The sequence below is a fragment of the Heliconius melpomene genome, chromosome 5 (assembly GCF_056956725.1).
Source record: "Heliconius melpomene rosina isolate 202511_hmr_F chromosome 5, ASM5695672v1, whole genome shotgun sequence".
Classification (NCBI taxonomy): domain Eukaryota; kingdom Metazoa; phylum Arthropoda; class Insecta; order Lepidoptera; family Nymphalidae; genus Heliconius; species Heliconius melpomene.
The window spans coordinates 7,981,459-8,006,064 of NC_140393.1; the positions used below are offsets into that span (position 1 = coordinate 7,981,459).

Genomic DNA, 24,606 nt, shown 5'->3' on the forward strand with positions numbered 1-24,606 from the left:
TTGGATATCATCCAAAGATATTAATGTGATTTCATTGATATCTGCTCAGATTTTCGAAAGATTAATTATTTTAGGATGAATATAATTTATTGATCTATCGAATGTTAAGGCCGTCGCGGTCCCGTGGAATGATAATTAACGCGGCGGTAGTAGGTTCGTATGCCACACGGGGGAACTAGGAGAATTTAATGAATCGTTTCCTTTGTCTGGTGAAGAGAGAGAAGAGAGAGAGAGAGAGAAAGAGAGAGAAAGGGGAGAAGAGAATTTGCAAAAAGAAATTTGAAATTGGCAAAAAGTGGGCATAAATTTTAAAATTAATTATTGAACTTAATCTTTTCTTTTAAAGAATTATTTTTATGTAACTTATACTATTGCTATAAAATATTAATAATATATTATATTAATAATTTATTTTTAGTCTGGAATTGAATACAACGCTAATATCACAATCGGTGGTATACATCACGGTGAGTCCGTGTTCGAGACATTTACACTGGGCGTTCTACCGAGGAGTGGCAGGCAGCAGTGATAGTAAGTAGATGCCAATTTATTTTGAATTTAATTATCTTCTTGTACACGCAATGGCCGTAGGTTCGATTCCCACTGGGGTGTTTTTTAATATTATAACTATTTTAAAACAATTTTTTTTTCTTTATTTTTTGTAGCGGGACTTGAACCCATGCCTCTTGTATTAATTAAGCCATAAGTTCTTATTAAGCTACGTTGAAATTATTATATGCTTGTTACAATTTATTGTTTTTGGTAGTATGTCTGTTAAATTTTTAATTTGCTATTTTCATCTATGTATCATATAACATAGTTCTATATGAGTTATAATATTTGTCAACCTTCTTACTTATGATGCCAAATATACTGTAATAGAAATCGAGCAAAATAATTAGAAGAAGAAGAATTAGAAGAAGATCGCACTTTTACGCTTTCAGGAGCGTGGAAAGAAAATATAATAAATCTTTACCTTGAGAGGAGACAGAACTCAGGGTCACCGTGTTGACAACTAAGTCCAACTATGCCAACGGTGGCCTAATTTTTCTATAGTTATTTTCCTCCGTATACGATTAAGCTTTTAATTATCCGTCTTAAATGTAATTGAACGGAAATCTTTTAAGTATATTTGATACTTAAGCTCTCCAGGGTATAATGCGAGTGTTAAATTTGATTGGGTGAGATTAAAAGGAATAAGGCTACGGATTTATTAATTAAAAAAAAGATTAATAGCTTACGAATAAAGGAGTATCTTAACAGTAGGTTCCCAGGTTCCCTCTACCTACCCAGCTATATAGTGGGAATCTAAAAAAATATTTCATATTTTCAGCACAACTACAATTGGTCCAAGAGCACGGAGGCGGAGAAATGCATACTATTACGTTTTTGATATCTAAACAGGATAGATACGTATTACAGGTAATTATGTTTGAATTTGATTTCAATATTTGAAGTGTATTATAAAAGAGTCCAGAAAGAAAGAAAGAAAGAGAAGAGAGAGAGTTGGGTCACAAAGTGTGAACGTAAACGCGACAGGGTTGTGGGTTCCATTCCCACTTGAAGGACGAAATATTTCAAATTTCCATTTCTTCGCTTTGGTGTCGAGACTCTCTCCTCTGCTTACTCTGCTGTGTGCGGGATAGAGCATGACGCTAACAAAAAAAGAAAGGTATATTTTAGTTTAATATATAGGCTTAGTTTACTTTGCCTTGGATGAATAAATGTACATAATGTACATTTGTAAATATTCGTATCTATTTTTCAGCTCTCCTCTTCTAAAGGCGGCGCAGCGGCCATAAGCGTGCGCGGAGAGGCCACTCGCGCGACGCGTATGCGTTTGCGGGTTAGATCTAAGAAACGTCTATCTGCGAATTGGGACCCTAGGTTAGTTTTTATCATATTACTAGCGGACGCGCGCAGCTTCGCTTGCGTATTTAAGGGTGAATTCTAATAACCCATGAAACATGTGTTCAATTAAATATTTTTAAGAGTCTAAATATCCAATTTTATAAAAATCGGTGGCGATTTAAGAATTTTCCCATACAAACTTTCAACCCCTTATTTGCACCCTTAGGGGTTGAATTCTAGAAAACCATGAAACATGTGTTTAATTATATACGTTTAAGAGTCTGAATTTCAAATTTTATAAAAATTGGTGACGATTTAAAAAAAACCTATACAATCTTTCAACCCCTTATATGCACCCTTAGGGGGAGAATTCTAGAAAACCGTGAAACACGTATTCAATTTAATACTTTTAAAAATCTAAATTTCAAATTTTATTAAAATCGGTGCCGATTTAAAAAATTTTTCATACAAACTTTGAACCCCTATTTCACCCCTTTAGGGTTAAAATTTTTCAAAATCCCTTCTTAGTGGATGTCCAGATTACGAAAGTAAACTTTTGTCCAAATTTAACGTTTCTACGCACAGCGGTTACGGCTGTGCGTGCGTCTTACCGCAGTCAGTGAGGACAAGTCCTTTTATATATATAGATAATCATTATATTATTTATTAATTTTAGCTTTAGACTTTATCCCAACAGGGTAGCCAGAGAAAACGGAGAGATAAGTGCTCCGGTCTCTGTATATCTCTTTCGCCTCGTCCACTATCATCGACCTCTTTACACATGCACTCCAGGAATTATATTAATAAAAAAATATTTCTTACCCTTTAAAAAGAAGTGGTTTTGGAAAATTATTGGACGACATCTAAGAGACACGGACAGGGTTCACGCCCCACCGTGTTCCAATTAATTTCTAAAATATATTTATTTCTTTAGTTTGAAATAACATTTCTTAAAACTATTAAAGAAACTTACACCTCAGCAATAACGGTTTAAATTCTAATATAAAAACCAAGTAAGCTGTACGAGTGTAGGAGCTCCGTTATCAATAACTCTCCCATGCCATAAATCCGGGCTGTCCGTTCGTTCGTCACAAGAACATGTACCTATTGATTAATTTATGGTACACCATATTTGGATGGTACTATAGTGGTGCAGGCCTTTTGTAAAATTAAGCTTCGACTTGTGCGTTTAAGCTTTTAGCTTGTGAAAGCTTTTTTTTATAGTTTTACGTTGTATCCCGCGAATAGCAGGGTAGGGAAAGGAGAGATCCCCCGAATTCATAAGGTATTGCGTGTTGATTTGCGGAACTTAACGCTGTGCTACCAAAGCTCATTCCTAAGAATGGTAATTGATCCCACGTTCGTGGCATTTACAGTCTCACGCTTGTGCCTCAGTGGCACGGCGGCCTCAAAAGTAAAAAAAATAATTTTAACTTTTGATATCATCTACAAAAAATCAATTATGATGAGGAATCCGTACAGTCAAAAAATTAGTAATTTATGTCTCTGTTTTCTTTTCATCCAATATAAAAGATTTTTAAATTTAAAACTAATGTCGAAATGTCATTTTGTTGAATTTTTTAGGCCACTTGGGTTAGTTTTAATGAAATATTTATAATCGAAGTCAAATCTTTTTTATATGTTGGTATTTCTATTAAAAACATAATTCACTTTTCATACAAAGAATAGTGAATATTCTGCAAAAGTTAATGTAACACTCACGCCTTTATACTTCACAATCCATCTCACATACCAAGGTAAACCGAAAATTTAGTGTCAAAGCACTCCGTTCTCGTGTCTCCACAGAAACTCGAGACGCACCCACTTTGTCAACCAGACCCGGAAATTAAAAAAAACCATTGCTCTGACTAGGGATCGAACCCACGGTCATCGCGTTTATATACAGATACTTTTCTACTACACTTAGACGACCCCAATTTTTAATTATGATATTATAAGTGATACTTAATTAATTATATCACACCGATCTTACCATATTAATCATAGAAGCATCGTTTTCTTTTTAAAATGATCGACATTCCAATCTTATGTTACATATTTCTTTTGTAACATGTTTTCATATTTTTTTTGCTTATAAAAGAATCTAGCAACTAAGTAGGGAGCACGGAACATTGAAACTGTTTTAATTGTATACGATTACGGGCCAATACTGCCTCCGCATCTACATTCTTTTATATAGTGACGTTTGTGAGAAATGGCTTCAAATTATGGAGGAAAAAATGTTTAAATATTTTATTTATCTTTAGGGTAATGAATTTTCTAATTTATTTAATATCGAAATTTATATATATTTAGGGTACCTCAAAGGAAAATGCTGAACTGTTATGCACAAAATGGATGCATTCGGAAATAAACTTAACTTGGTTAACCTTATTCAACACCTCTTTATACACCAAGCCGTTTTTTAATTAAAAACGTTTGTATTGCTATTAAAAAAAATTCAAAGGTCATTTATGAAAGTTCCAATAAAAAAGGAATACCTCAACTCAACCAATCAACAAAAACATAATTATTTCATTTATTATATCAATATAAATATCTAATGCACTTAGCATAATTATTTTCCACTAATATTTCATCTATTTTGTGCTATCTCTTAAAAGTCCGACTATACATACCAATCTTAAAAAAACAAAAATAAACTTCAATTACGTATAACTCCGCTCAACAAAACAAAAATCCACGTTATCTTTATCTTTTTATCACAAACTAATAAAAGCTATTAATGTTACTGGCAATAACATGGTATTATCCACATTATGATGCAAATTTAAAAGCTAGGCCGCCTACCTTTACATTTAGTTGTAGGCTCAAAAGGAAAAACAAGTGCAAAGTAGACTCATCGTCGAGGGTTCCGTATCAATTTCATGATTATAGGTCAATGGGAAGTACAACTTAGAAAAGTTGAGATTTTTTTTGCGTTAATTATACGTTAACTATAATTATACGTTTGTAATAATTATTTCTCCGTTACACCTGTAAATTACCAATATTTGTTTCGTTATGCGGCAATTTGTATACAAAAAGGAAAATTGAACACTCTTATTTTTTGTTGACGTTAAATTAAGTGTATTTTTTATTGTTTTCCAAGCAATATACTCCTAAATCTGTTTATTGGATAATAATTTAAGTTGTTACCTCCACTAGTACTTAAGAAAAATAGTCTTATCAGACGGACCGAGCCCTACGAGGACGCAGACAGTCAGCTGAATAACAAAGTGTTCCATTTTTAGCCCCAAAAGAAAAAAGGGAACCCTAAAAACATCAAACTAATGCTAGGTGCTAAAGTTAATTAAACAAGTAACAAGTTTCTACATCTTGTATTTGAAATTGCCAATATAAAGCGCATCAACTATTTTTGCGTAAAGCGGTACTAGGATAGAAAAAAGTAAATAGAAATAAACTCTCCAAAGGCGAGCTTGATTCCTTTAACTTTTTGCATTTAAATACATTTTATGGGAATATCAGCCTTAAATACTTTGGGATAATGCAAAAATTACATTGTAATCGGCTTTCTTGGACGTAACGAATGAGGACGTCGTTACGCAGGGGTACTAGCGTGTGGGTTCGATTCCCACTATGAATTATTATTTATTAATATTTCTATTTCCTCAATTTGGCAACAAATGCCTCGAAAAATAGGTTCCCTCTGCCTAACCTGCTATATGCGGGATATAGCATGAAAGTATAAAAACACCAATGATATAATCGTATATTCATTTAAGTTATAAAAACTATTAAGTGAACATTCCACCCGCAGTATTTCTTTTTGCTGTCAGCAAAGTTTCTTTTTGTATCAATAGAAGAACGTATAAATTAATTTAATGGCGGCTCCTTAATTGTTATTTTTTATGAGAAACTAATTATTTAGATGCCTTCGTAGGCAACGTGTGATAATTTTAAATGAGTTCGTTATCACTCAGTACTCCGTTGGACTTGTTTCATTCTACAAGTACTTGCTAAAATTTCTTAATTTCGTGCTCTTTTGATAAATTGGTCAAATATGAGTCAGATTCATCCATCGAGATGTGTATCGACTTCAGGATTATATGTGGGATGGGAACTATATATAACGTATAAAAGTTGACAAAAAACAATAACAAATATTATATAATATTTGTAGTTTATTTCAAATAAACTACATGATATAAATAAATAAATAAAAAAAATAAAATAAATAAATATATAAAAGCTCTTATCTTTTGATTATATTGAGTTAGAAGCTTAATAATTTTTTCTCTGGCCCAAGGGACAGTACATCTGAATATTTGATATTAATTTCAGCTTGACACCTCCACGCAATCTTGAGCTAAATGGTTATGATTGACGGACGGACAGACAACAAAATCATCCTATAAGGGTTTCATTTCTGCCTTTTGAAGCACGGGACCCTAAACGAGTTCGATTTCATATGAAGGTTTATTGTAACAGAAAGTTAACAAAAAACAATAGAAGCTTAAGCATAATCATAAATTGACAAGCGATATGACCTCAGTGCTTCAGGAGTCAGCCAATACCAGTTGTTGATCTGATAACAGCTTATCTAGCCATAACGTTGTGCTAACTAATCTCACCATAAAGCTACGGAAGGTGGTACTAAACGATCTGGAGGACGACATTAGTTCCTTGTATATAGCAACGACTAGGAAATCGTAGCATCAATATGTCGATACTGAGATCTTTAAATGCTAAGTTTACTTCAGTAAAATAAATATTTAAAGATATCTATATAAAATGACATCCTCTTCATTTTTAAATATCCTATATCTTATAAAACAAAGTCGCTTTTTGTGTCTGTCTGAACTTTCTAACTCTTCTTCTTCTAAACCACCCAACGGATTTTCATGTGGTTTTCACCATTAGGTCGAGTATTTTTCAGGGAAGGTTTATATATAGTTTATTATTTGTACATTCTTTTGTAAATTAACATAAATACGATAAATGTGTATAAAGTCCTACCCGCTGAGACACTTTGGCGCATGCGCTGCTTTAATGGTAAATACTACATGAAAAAAATGTACTGGAGTATTGTTCCTCTTAATAAGATCTACAAAAAAGTCCGCGATGGCATATTCATATCTTTTAAGAATAACGTGTAGTGATCATATTTCTGTCTAAAAATAGTAATTTCAATATATTTTTTATTGTGAGGGATATTTTTCCATAATGGTATTAATCCTTATCCTTTAAAATACTTTATTAAATTTCTACGTTAAACGAAGATAAAATTTGCTTTTTAAACTATTTCGAAATTGCGAATAGTTTTAGAGAAAAACGCATTTAATTATTGACACATCACGCCGTTCACACATCAGCTGTATGTTACTCAAGTTTCACTTATCCCTTACTCTCAGCATATAAATAAGTATATTAGTTACGTTGGCCATTTAATGTAGATCAAAACTGTCATTTACTGTTTTTCATTTTAATAAGTACTTTAGAAGTTGTTACAATATCAAAAAATCCTTGCTGCGAAACGCGCCTCGCGACGTTATGCTTATACAAGCGAGTCCGCCGCGCCCGCCTGCCTTACACGCATCGGTGGTTCAGTGGTACAATGCTCGCCTGCCACGCGGGCAGCCCGGGTTCAATTCCCGGCCGATGCATTCTATTTAATTTTCGTCACAGGCAGCCACGTAGTGCTTGCTTTTCATCAGGGACAGAATACCCTCTTCAGCATTAACCACAAGCTCGAAAAAAAAAACCCGCCTGCCTTTATAGCAACGAAGATTTAGATGCGTTTGCACGTATTGGATAATTCGAGTTGAATGTATTATTTAATGTCATTTAACTATCTAAAAATAGTAATTTAAATATATTTTAATAAGTACTTGAAAAGATTAGTATCACAGATATAAAATTACGGTACCTACTTAAAAATCCTTGCTGTGTAAAACAATTGGAAAATCCTTATTGAAACATCGAAAATGCGGGTTGCATTAGGGTTTAATTAATTTTCACATTATCTTAAGTGCTTTGCAAACCTACATTATATGAATATTCCAGTAGTAAAAGCGGGCGAAGCCGCAAGGGGGTCGCTAGTAAATTAATAGAATTTTAATAGAATTTAATTTATTTACAAATAGGAAAAGAAAAAATGTATTATGAAGTAATGCAGATTAGTCAATTAATAATTATGTAGATCAAGCGGGCGAAGCCGCACGTGAATTTCGGTAGCCACATAAACAAACTGTAAATATAAATGTAAAAAAATATATTATCATAAATAAATAAATATATTTATACTGTTATAGGTTTTAAAAAATGTGCGGAATAAAGCATCTTGAATCCATTTTTTGTGTAACGTAGCAGCATTCTATAAATGTAAAAGCGACATCGCCTTTAATGCAATTGAATAGAATTTTTTGAAACTCTTTACTTATATATAATATAAAACATACCGTAATCTAACTACTTAAGTATTACAATCGTATAAAAAACATTGAAGTCTTCTTTAATGGCTATATAATTATGTTATAAACTAGCGACCCGCTCGCGGCTTCGCCCGCTTGAGTGCCGCGTGTACTATTCTTATTGGCTAATATGAAATGCTTTGGTGTTCTTATAACATTATTATTTTAAATATAATACACGTATATATAAATAATAATAATAATGTATATATATTTAAAACTAAAGTTTCAGGTAATTCTATTAATCAGTTGTTTTGTAACAATTGTATAATATAACTTTATTATTTATGAATAATTTGAAATAAAACAAAAACTAAATGTTTACCAAAATACAATAGTAGAAACGACAATTAATCCGATTAAAGCATTTCTGAGATAACCGTACACAAACGCACAGACAAAAATACAAAGTTTTTTAAAAAACTTTTTTTTTGGCTTCTATGAGATTGATAAATGCTGCTAATGCCGATTTTCTATCATACTTTCCATGTACAAACAGAAATAAGTTACAACTTTTATTATATATAGATACCGGATAGTAATTATTTTTTTCTTCTATAATTTAATACTAATAATTAGTAAGACAAGCTTAAAAAGTTTGTATTGATACTTTGTTGTACATTCTGGTTTTTTCTTCCACTTATAAAATTATAGGAAGATATTTCACTTAACCGAAGATTACTTCTAGTAACCTTCGTCGAATCGACGATGCAGGAATAGAAAAACTATAGCGCGCGCGAACTATTATAATTTTTTTTAGCTTTGAGCTATATATTGCAACCTTCCTAGGTAGGTTCCTACCTAGTGTTAAGATACTTCGTCCCCCATTTCGCACTAAATTCTGGAGGGATATTTTTATTTATATTTTATTTTCAAAATTTCAGTCCAATAGACCCCCAAGCCACTACATACTGCGTGGTAGCCTCCCATAGGAAGAACTACACTTCTCTCTGCTCAGCGCAATACGATATCAAGACACGGCGTTCAGAGAGGAAGTTCAATTCCTATGAGGATCAGTCAAACGAAACTGATAGGATCAAGGATAATGATACAAGGATAACGGACGCTAATGACTTGGATAATGACAGTTTTAATATTTTCGAGGATAATTTTAAAAGTGTTTATAGAAGAAAAAAATTTGGTAGGTTTTTGTTTGCCTGTATTTTTCCGCTATAACTTTATTATTTTGAGTTTCATGCTGTCTTTTGCATAGTGGGGTAGACAAAGAAAACCTTGTGTCAAGACACTCCGTTACCCATTTTCCACCAAATTTTCGAGACATTACGTATGAGTGGCGGAACTCAATGGTGCACTTTTTCTTGTTACCAAATGATAATAATTAATTTCACCAAATGAGTAGGAATCAAACCCACAACCATAGCGTTTAAAATCACACGCTGAACCACGACGACCTTTTTATTTCTACTATATTACATAGTTTTGTAATATTTGAATTTATTATATGAAACTTTATATCTTTAGTTAAGTTAAAATTTATATATTTACATAATAACAGAGTTTCTATAATAACATATTTACATAATAAAATATATTTCATTGTAGTTCCATTGTGTAAAACAGGACGTAGTACTAAAGTTACGAATGAGGACCCAGTGATTGCGTGTGTTGGAGACAGAACGCATCATTTGATAGAAAATTTGGATCCGGCCACGGTGTGTATTTTTTCATATTTTTATAGCTTCACGCTGTAACCCTTATATAGTAGGTAGGCAAAGGGAACCTGGGACCCATTATTAAAATATTGCATTCCCATTAATACACTTCTGTTTCCCATTTTCCCAGAAATTCCGAACACATTGATTGCGTGATGAGTGGCGAAACACAACGCACCGCTTTGCCTTTTATTTTATTTTGCCATGAGAAGTTTCCAACACTCCAAATCCTTCCACATTTATATTTCTTTTCTACGTAAAATATAATAATGATTTATATATTTTTACAGACGTATTTCGTAAGTGTTTTCGGTGTCGCACGTGACAGAAGGTCTGGTTTACTGCTCGCCACTGGCAGTGTTCGACCACGAACATCCACTGCTAAGAGGCTGCGAGAAAATGTGCCTTACAAAGCTGAGATCAAAGGGAAAAGCGTTTATTATTTAAAGGTGATTAAATTTTTTTTATTTAGCTTCATGCTGAATGCCGTGCATAACAGGCTAAGTGAATAAAACCTGGGAACCTAGTGTTAAGACACTCCGTTCCCAATAAGATACTTCCATTTCCCACTTTTCCGCCGAATTCTGCAGAAATTGAGTAGTGGAACTCAACGCCGCGCTTTGCATCGTTACCAGAACGAAGAAGTGAAAATATTAATTATTAGTCGCACACTTATGTTCTCTCTCTCACAGGCCTCGAATTATAATTAGAATCATTATAAAAAAATAGTGAATTTTCAGACATCAAGCAATAGTGGGTCGGGATTGTGGGTAGTGGTCTCAACGTGCAGCGGCTCTGTTAACATCGAAGTGTCTGTCCGTGGGAAGAAATTGTATATAGCTCGAAATATAGGTCAGTAATAAAAAATAGATTCTAAAATATTTATTGATATAAATATATTATGTTTATAATAATATCGAGATTTCTAGTAATAATTAAGCATACGATTATAATCCAAGTTTAAGATATAAAAACTATACTTTGTTTTCTTGTTTTTTACATTTTATATATTTATAATATAACTTTGTGACAATTTTTCGATCCAAAAAATCCCTACATTATTTTCATAGAAAAAAGAATCTAAATACAAAATATATTTTTTTATTCGCAGAACCACATTTAAAGTTCTTCGTCCCTGCACCAATAACAGCTTCATCAATGCAAGAGACCAGCGATGAAGGTTCAGTACAATTTGACTCTAGTTCCGAAGAGTCCAAAATACGATATGTGATACGAGTGTTGCCAAATAAGCGGTTTAGTGATGGCGCTGTTACGGTTGAGGTTAGTTCAGTTTTAAAAATTCTTATTATAGCTTTTGTGCAATATTCACACTAATAGTCTACTAGGGATTCACACATGTAGTTAACTGAGAAAATATCTAAGAAATAGAGGTCCCCGTAAAACAGGTGTTGTGGAGTGTAATTCGTAAAACCAATATATATCGCAATATATATAATTTATTTTTTAATTCGGACCATTACTTACTAATATAATACTACAAATATAATATCTTACTATATATAATATCTTATATATATAATATCTTACTTACTAATATAATATCTTTGGCCGATGAAAGTGTGGCCTGAATTCTTAGTTAGCTACGTGCATAATCGAATAATTGAGTGTTCTTTTTCACGTTTACTATTAAATAGGACAAGCCTTAATTCATGTCATTCAGGATAAGAATAAAGTTTAGGTTCGAATGACACTATGTTAGGACTTTTTCATTATTTTAAAAATTAAGAAATGAAAAATCAATTCGGCTAACAATTTTTCATCCCGTTTTCGTAAAAACAAAAATTCCTACATATTAGAAATAAAATTATACTTACCATTCATTAATGACTATTACTTCCAACACTTTCCCCCATCTCCATTACAGAACTGTTTCTACTCTCGAAACAGAATTCAGGATACAGCATAAAGCTAAAAATATATAAAAAATTATAACATGGAATGCCACCCACAACAATGATATCTAATCACTTAAAAACACAACAAAATTCAAGACGATAGTATTAAACTATTTGTAACAAACTCAAATTATTTTCTAAATAAGCTAAAGCACAAATATACCTATGAATAAGTTTCAAAACTTAATTAAATAGTTTAAATAGCAACACAAAATGTGAATAACGTTTATTAGCAACATGGCTACAAAGTGACCAGTTTGAACTTACGTGAATGGATTAATATTTGCTTAAAGTTAGCTACGTGGAGTCGCTAACTTACGCTGACTTTCCAGACGGTCTCTTTGACGGCATGTTAGTCTTTTATATTAAAATACACGCCATGAATTTACTGTAACTATTTTCGTAAATTATATTATTATTATTATATTTTTTATAATTATTTTAATATACATAAAATTAATTTGATTTGACATAAATATTTACAGAATATATAAAATTTGGCGGTTAAGTTATATGTACAATGTTGCCATGTGCACTCAATTCGTTTATAAATTTGTAAGAAAAATAAATTTATATTTTAAAACTATCTGTATTTTGTAATAAGTTTAAATAAACAAATGTAGTCATTGTTATTACATGTAAGCAATTATAAATACCTGTTTTATACAAATAAAATCTAGTAGTAAACAAATTAAACGTATAAGGTAAAGCGACTGTACTGTTTCCAAGAGGCGCAGGTTCGAGTTGCGTCAGGTTAAAAAATTTATACATTTTCTTAAAATATTTATCTATCCTCAGTGTGATAAACACACGTTAAAGTGTAAAATAATATAAAAATAAAATGAGATTAATATAGACATAAATATTTCTAATGCCGTCACGTATATTTCAGCTCGCTGCTTCTACAACTAGATGGGGCTTAAGCACTCCAGAGCTCGTGGAAGACGGAGCTACAGTTCGTGAATTAAGGCCAAAGAGGTCTTGCAAATCTGTTGATATAGCGTTTTTACCTGCTATGCACAATGCTACTGATATAATAAGGTGAATAAATTATTTAGCAAAATAATATAATCTATAAAGTATGTAAATATGTCTCCCTCTCTTATGTAATCAGAAATAATAATTAATGTTAAGGTATATGATTTTTAATAAGCATTGTCTAACTGCGCCACAAAAGCATCTCAAAATTGATCATCATATATAATTTTTGTTACAGATATTGTATTTTGACACGAGAGATAACAAGCAGTGATAACACAATTTGTGCTTTGTCAAAGAAGACCTCGGTGAAAACTCAATGCATAAGTCATATGCAAAGACCACCGTAAGTAAAATTTCTATATAACTTGCAACATCTACATCTATATATAATAGGTATACAGTTATAATCTATATCTATATTAATACATTTTAGTACAAAAAATTTAAAAAAAAATTTATTCTAATATTTCAGAACGAGAGTAATAGTGCAACGAGTAGTTGGACTGAAGTCTGGAAGAAAATATACAGTTCAAGTCATTGCTACATCTAAAGGAAGCTTTGTGCCATACAACGTGTTGTACGTCGATACAAACGTATCATGTAAAGACGATTATTGATATAATTTAAAACTAGGAAAATAATGGGTGATTTATAATAAATTTATACGATAGTTGTAATAATTAATAATTCCGATTTATTTTAAGTGATTGAAAATCGTCGGTATTAATAAAACTTTAAATAGGATTTCCGTATCGCTACAAGTGTTTATCAATTTATTGATCAATTATCATTTATAAGATCTATTAAGATTTAAATTGGAGCGTACTAAACATTGTCGAAGTTTCAAAATTTCAGAAAGGTCCATTCCACCACCAAAATGAAAAATTGTATAGATAGACCGTTTAAGCTTTAAGCTAAGTTTTATGTCTAGAAACAGTAGCGTGTAACGGCATCTAATAAAAACGAAGCCCTTTTCTTACAATATTTACTCCTAATAGAGGGAGAACGAAAGCATATTAATTAGAAAAAAAAAATCTGTTGGTTTCTAACTTGGGTTATCAAGAATTTTACTAAGGTATCTGCCTTTTACTAGGTTAAAGTATTTTTTTCTTTAAAGTCACACATGGCATAAAATTTTGACATACAGTGGGTAAAAAAAGTATTTGCACACCCTAATTTTTTGATGTTACATCTACAAAAAAACAGAATGCTTTTAGTTAATTATTGTATTTAATAGCTTAATCTATATATATTTCGAATTGGTTAATAAAATTTCTCAGAAAATAAAAATGAAAAAATGAGAAGGTTTAAACACATATTTTAAAGTCAAATAAGTATTTGCACACCAACCAGCTTGTACGTATTTTGTAAAAAAAATCAATAATAAATGAAAGAAAAGACACTTAATATTTTGTGTGCATTCCATTAGCATCAATGATGGCTTGCAATCTCCTTGGCATCGATTCCAATAATTTGGACGTTGTTTAAATCGAGATTTGAGCCCATTTCTCCACCAAAGCACCCTTCAAATCATTTTTATTTAAAAAAAACATTTTCCTTAAATTTTAATCCAGCAGATACCATGAATTTTCAATTGGGTGGATGTCTGGCGTTTATGGCGGAGTTTTCAGCATTCTACGGACATTGTACATCACCCATTACTTAAGTTTTCATAGCTGTATGCTTAGGATCATTGTCCTACTGAAAGTAGTATGTCTCACTTACGCCTAATTTCGATGCGCTGCAAGACAAAATATCGCGCAACACTTTACCGTAATCTACTGCTTTCATTATTCCTTCGATAAAAGCCAAGTTTCCCACACCATTTGCCGTCATGCAGCCTCAAACCATCACAAGACCACCGCCGGGGTTCACTGTACCAAGCACATGTTTCGCCTGAAGTTCAGTATTTGGCTTGCGCCACACAAATGTTTGTCTGTCCTTTCCAAAAAGATAAAATTTGCTTTCGTCAGAAAAAAATAAAATTGTACCAAAATTCTAAAGGGGTATTTAAGTATTCTTTCGCGAAAGTTAGTCTTTTTGCTATATTGCCCTCACTTATGAAAGAATTTTTCCTCGCTGTTCTTCTACGAAGACCACCATTACTCAGTACGTTTCTTACAGTTTGGGCACAGACAACCTTAACTGAACTTGACGCGATGTCATTTGCTAAGCTTTGAACGCTTGTAAATGGTTTATTTTGTACCAATTTTAAAATTTGTCGCCTTTCTCTCGTACTGAGGTTCTTCGGAAGAACGGACCTTGCCTTATTTTCAACACTGCCCATTTCTTCTCGGTTTTTTATAATTTACTACACAGTCGAGTAATTTAATTTTAAATTTGACCCGATTTGGCGATAACTTCAACCTTCATTACAGAGTAAAATAATTTCTTCACGCGTCGATAACGACAGTTCAAATTCTTTCGGCATGTTGGCTTCAAGATTTTTTCTGAACACTAAACAAAACTCTCGATATTAGGATACGTTTCCCGATGTTCACATGTATACATACAATGTTCACATTTTACCTAAAGTGACAAAATGTCGCGGGAATAACTTTGTATCTAGGGAATGGTTGGTGTGCAAATACTTATTTGACTTTAAAAAAGGTGTTTTTACCATCTAATTTTTTTATTTCTGTTTTCTAAGAATTTTTAATAATCAATTCCAAATATATATAGATTAAGCTATTAAATACAATAATTAACTGAAATTATTCTGTGTTTTTCTAGGTGTAATTTCAAAAAAATTAGGTGTGCAAATACTTTTTTTACCCACTGTATGACTAGTTAAAATTTTGCACAGAAACTAGTTGATATAAATTTGAGTCTCTGTTGTAATATAAAAAATAAGTATTTGCCCTAAAATCGTTCACAAATAATATAAAAATATACCCCTAAAGTTAAACTTATCATCACCCAAATCAGTATTAGTTGTATTAGTTTTATAATCTGTGTTCTGTGAATTGTGGTAGAAATAAATTATACCAGTTACACTGGTATAATACTTTGTGTATATAATATAATTCTGTTACGGAAATGTTTATTTATTTTCTTGTGAAAAAAATAATTATAAGATAATGTACTTACTTAAAATAAACATAAGATCCTGAGAGGCATTTTTTAAATTTATATTCAGTTAAATAATAATTATTTTAAAATAATCAATAAAAATTTTGTTTCTTGTAATAAATATGTTATAATATTAAATTATATAAATAAAATAAGTTACATATGGCATTTAGATGAACAGAATGTAAGTTCCTACTATTTTTATGCAGAGTGTATTTAAAATATAAAACAAAACAAATAAAACTATTAATAATTGAAAAGTGTATATTTGTTTTATTTTTCATCTGGTTTTTATGTGATTTTTTTGTGAAATGCCTTAAAAACTACTTAAAACGTAATTGCTTTTAGTAAAGTATAGGTAAGTATAATTTTTTTATGTCGAAAAGACAGAACAGAAAACAGACAGTTGTAGAATTAAATTCCGGTAACACTTATTCTACTTACAATGTAAGTCTTACAGAATATTACATAATTACATTACTATCAATTTGAATGTTAAATATTTAAATAATAAGGGAATTTATTTAATTCCAATTATGATTCTGTTCTTTTGTTCTGTTTTGTTGAATACATTTTATTGGAAACAATATAGTTATAATAATGGAAATGAATGAAAGCCTACACTTGGCTCACAAGTCTCAGTTACTGCTCTGAGCTCCACACTTTGCGAGTGTGCTGTGAATCAACGGAATGCTAATTAGCTTTTTTTTGTACTGGTAATACTGATCAAACGTCATTTACTAACCATCAGCTGTCTAATGTCACTGTGTCATTACTGAGTGACATCTATATAACAATAAATTTAGATTTAATAAAGATTTAATAAAGAAAGGATAACGTTAGTTCTATAGAAATGTCAGGAAATGAAAAACAGTTCTTTGGACCGTTAACTTTACATCAGAATAGTGAAAAACCATCAATTTTTAAATGTGAAAAACCAGTTGAATGTTCTTGTATGTTGTGCGACGAAATATTCATATTACCTTCTGCTGAAAAACAAATGTTAACTCATCTGTTCATGATGCATCGCCTGGTTGTATCAGATGTTTATGATGTGGCTGATTTGGTAGAATATGTGAAGTTTTGGAAAATAAGATTTAAAGGTTAGTTTTTAATTGTATGTGCCAACTGTGTCAGGATAGGTGGAGAGAACGTAGTGGTTTCTCCTTCTTGTTTTTACTCTCTGCATATATTTGGGTATTTGTCCAAAGTGGCAAAAACAAAGAATATGTATACAAATACTTATTCAAGTTGGAAATTGTAACATGTACATATTAAAGTAATATAAAATGTAGTTAAACACTTTTGCTATTACAGTCTATAATAGTTTTTATTTAAGTTCATAGCAAAAGAATTTAACATCTTACTTTGTCTACCAGAGTCGGGAAAAGGAAAATAATTAAAATATAATCATTCCTCAAAGTACTGCCTGATAATTTTATTTATTGTTAATTGATTTGGAAAAAGGAAACCACTGACTTTCTTGCACTAGTTCTTCTCAGATAGTAAATTTTTATTAAAATTCTTTAATTTTTAAACCACATTCTTAAGACATATAATCAATTGGCACTTTTCTTATGTTGACAACATTAAATCTCAAATGAGCAATTTTTTAAAATGGAATAACTTGTTTATATTATTTTGTTTCTATGTAGATCATGGGCTTCCATTTTTTTGTACCACAATGCTTCTTGATAGCAAACCTGATGGAACTAAATCTGAAAATGAAGAATACTTTTTATTAAGTGATGTGCTACCTGAAGATAAAGAATTACGACTTAATATAAGGCAAAATAAATTAGAATTGTTATTAGAAAGGCAAGCATTTGAAAGAGAAGACAAAAACTATTCAAAGGAATGCCTTTTCTGTAGATTTGTCTCAATTGGCACCAGAGCTAATTATCTTAATCATTTATATGAAAAACACAATTTTCACATAGCAAAACCTGATAATTTAATATTTGTGGATGATTTAGTCGATTTAATAGGTTCAAAATTAGATAAATTACAATGCATATTTTGTGAAGGTTTATTTAAAGACCGAACCATATTAAAAGAACACATGAGGAAAAAAGGTCATAAAAGAATCAATCCTTCTAACAAAGAGTATGACAAATTCTTTCTAGTTAACTATATAGGCGATAAACAAACACCAAAACAGACACAAAAACAAAAAACATTTAAAAGGAAGGAAGATTACGAACATGATTCTAACATAGACAGTGACCCGGAGTGGTCAGATTGGACAGAAGAAAATGGCCCCAAAATAACTTGCCTTCTATGTTCTCATACTGAAATGGAATATGAGAACATTCTAGATCATATGGAACGGCAACATGAGTTTTCCTTCACCAAAGCAACAACAGGTCTCGATTTCTATAGAAAAATCAAAATTGTTAATTACATTCGGCGGCAAATTCATTTGAAACAGTGTTTTTCTTGTGACACTAGCTTTAATGATACTAAGAATTTAGAAAAGCATTTAAAAGAAACGGGCCATTGGGTTTTAAATAAGGATAAATGGGATCAGCCAGAGTATTATTTTCCTACATATGAGGATGATTTATTTTTATGTTTTATACATGATGATGATGAAAGTTGGTGGTCGAGTGATGAACAAGAAGTGGAGAAAAGAAATAGTATGTCAGATAGTATTTCAAAGGAAATGGCATTGGCTGTGCTTCAGGATACAGATTAATTTACAATATTTTACATATTCACACAACCAGCTATGCCTGAGACTGTCTGTATATATAAACTATGACTGTTTAAAAATATAAATTGATCTAATTTTTTTATGTAAATTTTTATGTGGAAATTGCATTTAAATCAATTAAGATATTACTGAGATTAACATGTAAATACACAGACGGATATGGATTATGTTATATATTTTCTGTGTACAACCAGTAACATTTTTATTATATGTACAGATAATTATAAAAAATTTGTAACTAAAGATAACATTACTTTTATGTATTTGAATTATTGAAATTTGTTAATTATTAAGTTACAGACAATCTATATAAAAAAACTGAAAAGTAAGTACTTTATTACAGTTATTTATAAAAAATTTTTTTTTTTTTCAAAAATTAAGTAAAGTTATTACCTTGAAAGAATTATACATATTATATTACATGATTTGAATTTGTGCTTCTTGTATGTATTTTAAAATAATTACGAAGATAGGTGTATGAGAATGTTGATGAAATAATTTCTATTAATAATAATCATGTCTGTTATTAAAAACGAGAATCTGAAATAAATAAAAATACATTTATTCATACATTATAATACCTCTTATTTTTAAAAATATTTTTCCGAATACATAATAATTCCTGATTGATGAGATAGAGAAGGAGGAGGCATTGCGAGTTAAATGGCGGAATTCAACGTCGCGCTTTGCCTCGTTACCAGAGAGAGGAAATGAAAATATTAAATAGTTCATTTGCTGGAGCAGGAATCGAATCCATAACCTGTCGCGCATGTCAGGCCTTCACAGGCGTTGAGTTCGCCGCTGAAGTGTCTTAACAGTGGGTTTCTAGATTCTCTTTGCTTAGCTTACAGGGTTGTCATATACAGTGTAAAGCTAAAATACCGACACACCTGCATGAAATAAATATTATACTTATACCAACTTAAAATTATATTGTCGAGGTCGTAATGGCGCAGCGGCACCAGGGATGTGACTGTAGCGCGACTTTTGTGGGTTCGATCCCCACTTGAGTGAGTTAATTATTATTTATTAATATTTTTATTTTTTCGCTCTGGCACCAAGAAAAATCCCGGCGTTCAGTTCCGCCACTCAACAAGCAATTCCTCTAAAAATTCGCCGGAAAGTGGGAAACGGAGTGTCTCAACACTAGGTTACCTCTACGTTTTCTGTTGTGTGCGGGATACAGCGTGAAGCTGATTTGACTTTAAATTGTATTTGCTTAACGACTCTGGTATTACAGGTGGTTGTGGGCGGCGTTGACGCTCATTTGTTTTGTCTGTTCCATAAAAAAAAATAGTAACATGATATTTTTAAGAAAGAAAAAAGTTAAAAAGTACATCAAAATAGACGTAGAGAACGGAATATCTTGGCACTAGGTTCTCTTTTTTTTACCAAACTAGGTTCCCTCTGCTATACTATGTGGGACGCGATGACGATTTTCATTTGGCTTCACGGTTTGTCTCGTATAAAGCAGGGATGGCAGAGGGAACGTAGTGCTAATACACTCCGATCCTCACATGCCGCCCAATTTTCGAGACAGGCGTGTTGAGTGGCGGAACTCAAAAATTTCATCAACTTTTTCACTTGTTTACTGTTTATGAGAAGTTCAGTAATAAACGTACCTAATTGATATTGGCATGTTTACGATGAGTTTGAAACTCCGATAAGATTTATTTAATAACCATTATGATGAAAGTTTGAATAATTTAATAATAGTTTTTTATGAGGCCATCGTGGCCCAAGAGCACAAGATTAGACTGTAGCGCGAGAGTTCTATGTACGATCCCCACTCTAAGATATGAATTATTATTTCTTAATATTTTCATTTCTTGGCTCTGGCAAACCCGCTATGCCACGAGTACCTCTATAATATATATATGATAAATTTATATAAATATGTTGCCTATATGATAAATATATTTTGAAGATAAGCTCATTAGTCCAAGCATGTACTAGATGTTTGCTTTTGTAATAGATCAAGCAATGTTTGGTCTTGTTAATGGAGAATTAGATTTCTAGAGAAAACAGATCAATATTCCACATAATATGTTTGTGTGCTTAGGACTAACATTGCTAAGTATGTGCTTACAATGATATAAGCCCATATTATATAAGGTATATAAAAATATAGACACATTTATATATTTAGGTCTTGTTTTAGCTATTTTTTTAATTTCATATAATTTATATGATATAATGAGAAGGAAGTCCATTTTACTGACATTTTTTGGACTCCGATCTTCAAAAGATAAAAGTGGTACCTATAAGTAGGAACAATTTATTGTTCATCTGTCTGTCTGACAAGACCATTTATCTCTCTTTGACCAGCTAATCGGTACAAAAGCCTCGTCTTCGCGCCTTCGATTTGCTTTTTTGGGTAGTAGATTAATAAGATTTTCAAATTTCGTGATTAAATAATAGTTAAGTATTTTCTTTTGTTTTATTCTGGTCTTAGTATATGTAGAGGCCAGTCGTGGTAAAGGGGTGCAACGGTAAACGCGACGGGTTGTTGCTGCGGTTCCCACTTAAGGAAATGAAATATTTAATATTTTTATTTCTTAGCTCTAGTAGCGAGGTAAAGCACGGCGTTGAGTTCCGCCGCTCAACACCCAATGCCTACAGAATTCTACTTACTACAGGATTCAAAATTTAGTAAAATCATTTCAATAGATAGATTTCAACTAGATCCTCTGCTGCCAATTTTAAATTGTTAAATAATGTTAAAATAAACAAACCTTATTTACAACGTAAATACAACCCGCGTCCTTCGATGCAACTGTCAGTTTCATAAACTTTGTTTCATTATAACTTTTTAATTATTTATTAATTGAGTTGATCTAATTAAAAGTTTTTAATTTTTAATTAATTGAAACAGTCGTTAATAGATAAAGAAAAAAAATTGTAAAGTAAAGCTACCTCTGTCATAGCATAATATCCATGTCATAGCATATATGCCCAGTCTGCGAGGCATAAGCTGTGAATGATCACCAAAAGTAGAGCTAGAAAAAAAATTATATTATTGATTGATTGGTCTTGGGCTAGCTTTCAAAAGTCGATTCGTAATTTCGTAATGGTATAGTGCCTGATTTTAAAAGCGATAGTGTCACGAATTCAGGAAAAAAAGGAGAGCGGAGTGTCTTCACTTCTTGGGATGAATGTGTAAAATTATTTATCATTTAATTTTGAATACATACACTTGTTTATACACGTTTTTCCAGATTTCAAATATATTTTTTTGATAAGCTTTTTGATAAGTTCGATAGGTTTTAAATCAAAGAATATTTTAGCGCAGAATAAGACTATGGGGAACAGAATGTATTAACACTAGGTTCCCTCTGCCTACCCTACCGTGTGCGGGAAACAGCGTGAAGCTAATTTATAAGACTAATAAGTGAGTGTTATGAAAGGAAAAACAATTCACTAACAAAATACCGAAACAGAGTACCTGCCTAAATTGCAAGGTTCTACTATGTCGTAATAAAAATGAAGAATTAGGTACTTTAGTATATACAGTTTAAATAATATTTAAATAATAATTTTGAACTAAAGCGCTGTTCCTTTTATACCCCCCAAGTACCTACAGAAGGAAGTTAGTAATATTAATAAGTAGATAATAACAATAGAAACTTACGTTACGTTATTATAATTCGTGACAAAAGTCGATTAACAAAATAAGTCGAGTCGAGTAATAAAAAATAGGCGAAACTATCAGTAGGTACATACAATAAAAATGTTTTATTTTCAAAATATCCTGTAAGCACGTTGCTGTATAAAAGTTTGAACGTAAATAGCTTACTAAATGGTTCCGAATAACGAAAAAGCAGTATTTTTGCATAATATTTTTTTCTATTTTTGCTCTATGTAGTAGACATTTTTTTTTTATATTTTTGGGCAGGAACGTTTCTACATTTTCCTTAACATTCGTTGACTCTTTCAGCTTTTTGCATTGTTTTTCAAGTAAAAAATATTTTTATTTTTTTAATATTAGAGGTCGTCGTGGCGCAGCGGCACAAGGGTGTGACTGTAACGCGACGGTTGTGGGTTCGATCCCCACTCGAGGAAGTGAAATATTTATTTATGGTTATATTTCCATTTCCTCTCTCTGGTGTCGAGGCAAAGCGCGGCGTAGTGTTCTGCCACTAAACACGCAATGTCTTCGACAGAAAGCGGGGAATGGAGTGTCTTAACACTAGGTTCCCTCTGCCTAGCCTGCCAATTTAATATTAGATGCCTTTTATCATATTATTGAAGTTTTGATGTATACGAAGATTACAAAAGTAATGTTATAGGTATTTGGTGGAAAATATCCCGTAATTAAAATAACTGTTTCATTTTGTATCATTTATAGTTACATATAAAACACGATACATCTACCCTTTATCATTAAACATATTTAGGTTAATTGGCTCTATCTAAATTCAAATGTTGTTATTTTGAGGCACAGTGCCACAGCGAGTCTACGGTGCAGTACGCGCTTGTGGGTTCGATTCCTATTCGAGGAAATAAATAATTTAATATAAACTACAACTGTCTAACTATCACAGTTCATGGGATACAACCTGGTAGCAAACAGACAGACAGCGAAGCCCTACTAATAGGAACCCGTTTTTAGCCTTTGGGTACGGAACCCAATTGAGAATTGTACCTGTACTGTAATAACGATAGCCTCAAGTGTCTCTACATCAATATTAAGCACTCACCTATAACCTCTTAGTATCGAAATACTGTTTGATATATTATGAAGACAGCAATTTGATCTTTATTAGGAAATGAGGTTGTACGAAATATACCTGACCTGGAATTCGATATCTCATTAACCTCGCCTGTAATCTACTGGATATTATTCTAGAGGCTCTCGTGGCGCAGGACACAAGTGTGCCACTGTTCGATTCCCATTTGGGGGAGAGAAATATTTAATATTTTCATTTCATAGATTTGGTAACGAGGCAAAGCGCGGTATTGACATCGGCGGAAAGTGGGGAACGGAAGTGTCTTAATGGTAACGGAATGTAAAGAAGAAAGTAGATTCCATCTGGCTATGTTACCATATGCGGGACGTAGCTTGACTCTAAATAACTTTTTATTTATTTTGAAAAATATACATATAGCATAGCCCCAATTTAAACAATAGGAAATAAATCACTTTCATACATTACATGTCAAATCCATAACCTCCTTTTATTGAAGTCGGTTAAAAAAATATAGGTATAATATTGTCACCTTTTGTTTATTTTCATTTCAAAAATAGGTCCCTGACATAGTAATTTCCTAGTAGTTATCGCACCCCTCGTTATATCCGGAACAGCAATGTGACGCATAGCTTAGAAGTTTGTCAGCGTTTTTGGGAAAATCTTGGGAAATGCGCCGAGTAAGGAAAATGGCGTTATTTATAGAGTTTTTCTCCTATTTACTGTTTTCATTTGTTTCTTTATAATTATTACTACTGATAATACTTGCTTTAATAGAGATTTTTGTTTTAATATCGTTTACTATTAAAACAAGAGGTCGTCATGGCGCAGCGGCACAAGGGTGTGACTGTAACGCGACGGTTGTGGGTTCGATCCCCACTCGAGGAAAGGAAATATTTATTTACGTTTATATTTCCAAGCGTGGCGTAGTGTTCTGCCACTAAACACGCTATGCCTTCAGAATTCGGCAAAAAGTGGGGAATGGAGTGTCTTAACAGTAGGTTCCCTCTGCCTAACCTGTTGTGTGCGGGATACAGCTTGAACCTGATTATTATTAAAACAAAAATCTATAGGAAAACAACAAGTCTTTGTTTTATAACAAAGCATACTATTACCTGAATATAGAACATTTTCATTCTTATTAAGAACGTATCAAGATAATATCTTAAAGATATAATCTTACACGTGTTCACTTGGAATCTTATGTAGAAATATTACATATTCGAAAAGCCTTATATGAAGAAATCAAGCAATATTACATACATATTAATCATT

The 24,606-nt window shown here is 31.9% G+C and overlaps 3 protein-coding genes across 5 annotated transcripts in view; 2 read left to right on the forward strand and 1 right to left on the reverse strand.

Annotated features, from left to right (window-relative positions):
• LOC146539166 (trypsin-1-like) overlaps positions 1-12,367 on the reverse strand; it is a 50,584-nt gene extending 38,217 nt beyond the window's left edge. Inside the window, exons 1-2 of one of the 2 annotated variants that reach the window (XM_085185428.1) lie at positions 12,142-12,367; positions 11,794-11,887 (exon numbers count right to left, since the gene is read on the reverse strand). In XM_085185428.1, the coding sequence (XP_085041554.1) occupies positions 11,794-11,800 (7 nt within the window). In that variant the 5' untranslated portion in view covers positions 11,801-11,887; positions 12,142-12,367. Of the gene's footprint in view, positions 1-11,793; positions 11,888-12,037 lie in introns of both variants that reach the window. The other variant, XM_085185429.1, reaches the window with a different exon arrangement.
• Positions 1-15,944, forward strand: part of nord (neuron derived neurotrophic factor nord) — a 33,339-nt gene extending 17,395 nt beyond the window's left edge. Inside the window, exons 3-13 of one of the 2 annotated variants that reach the window (XM_085185422.1) lie at positions 419-531; positions 1,334-1,422; positions 1,769-1,887; positions 9,170-9,426; positions 9,849-9,958; positions 10,249-10,407; positions 10,699-10,810; positions 11,070-11,239; positions 12,767-12,915; positions 13,091-13,198; positions 13,328-15,944. In XM_085185422.1, coding sequence (XP_085041548.1) covers positions 419-531; positions 1,334-1,422; positions 1,769-1,887; positions 9,170-9,426; positions 9,849-9,958; positions 10,249-10,407; positions 10,699-10,810; positions 11,070-11,239; positions 12,767-12,915; positions 13,091-13,198; positions 13,328-13,472 — 1,531 coding nt within the window. In that variant the 3' untranslated portion in view covers positions 13,473-15,944. The remainder of the gene's footprint in view (positions 1-418; positions 532-1,333; positions 1,423-1,768; positions 1,888-9,169; positions 9,427-9,848; positions 9,959-10,248; positions 10,408-10,698; positions 10,811-11,069; positions 11,240-12,766; positions 12,916-13,090; positions 13,199-13,327) is intronic. The other variant, XM_085185424.1, reaches the window with a different exon arrangement.
• A 737-nt stretch (positions 15,945-16,681) lies between these two features.
• LOC146539168 (zinc finger protein 277) lies at positions 16,682-18,894 on the forward strand. Its single transcript, XM_085185700.1, has 2 exons — positions 16,682-17,030; positions 17,583-18,894. Exons 1-2 carry the CDS (start codon positions 16,781-16,783, stop codon positions 18,623-18,625), a joined length of 1,293 nt encoding a protein of 430 aa, XP_085041826.1. The 5' UTR covers positions 16,682-16,780; the 3' UTR covers positions 18,626-18,894.
• Positions 18,895-24,606: the final 5,712 nt, after the last annotated feature.

Coding starts and splice junctions, on each gene's coding strand:
- LOC146539168 (XM_085185700.1), top strand. CDS start 16,781: ATGTCAGGAAATGAAAAACAGTTCTTTGGACCGTTAACTTTACATCAG. Junction 17,031..17,582: donor TTGGAAAATAAGATTTAAAG/GTTAGTTTTTAA, acceptor GTTTCTATGTAG/ATCATGGGCTTCCATTTTTT.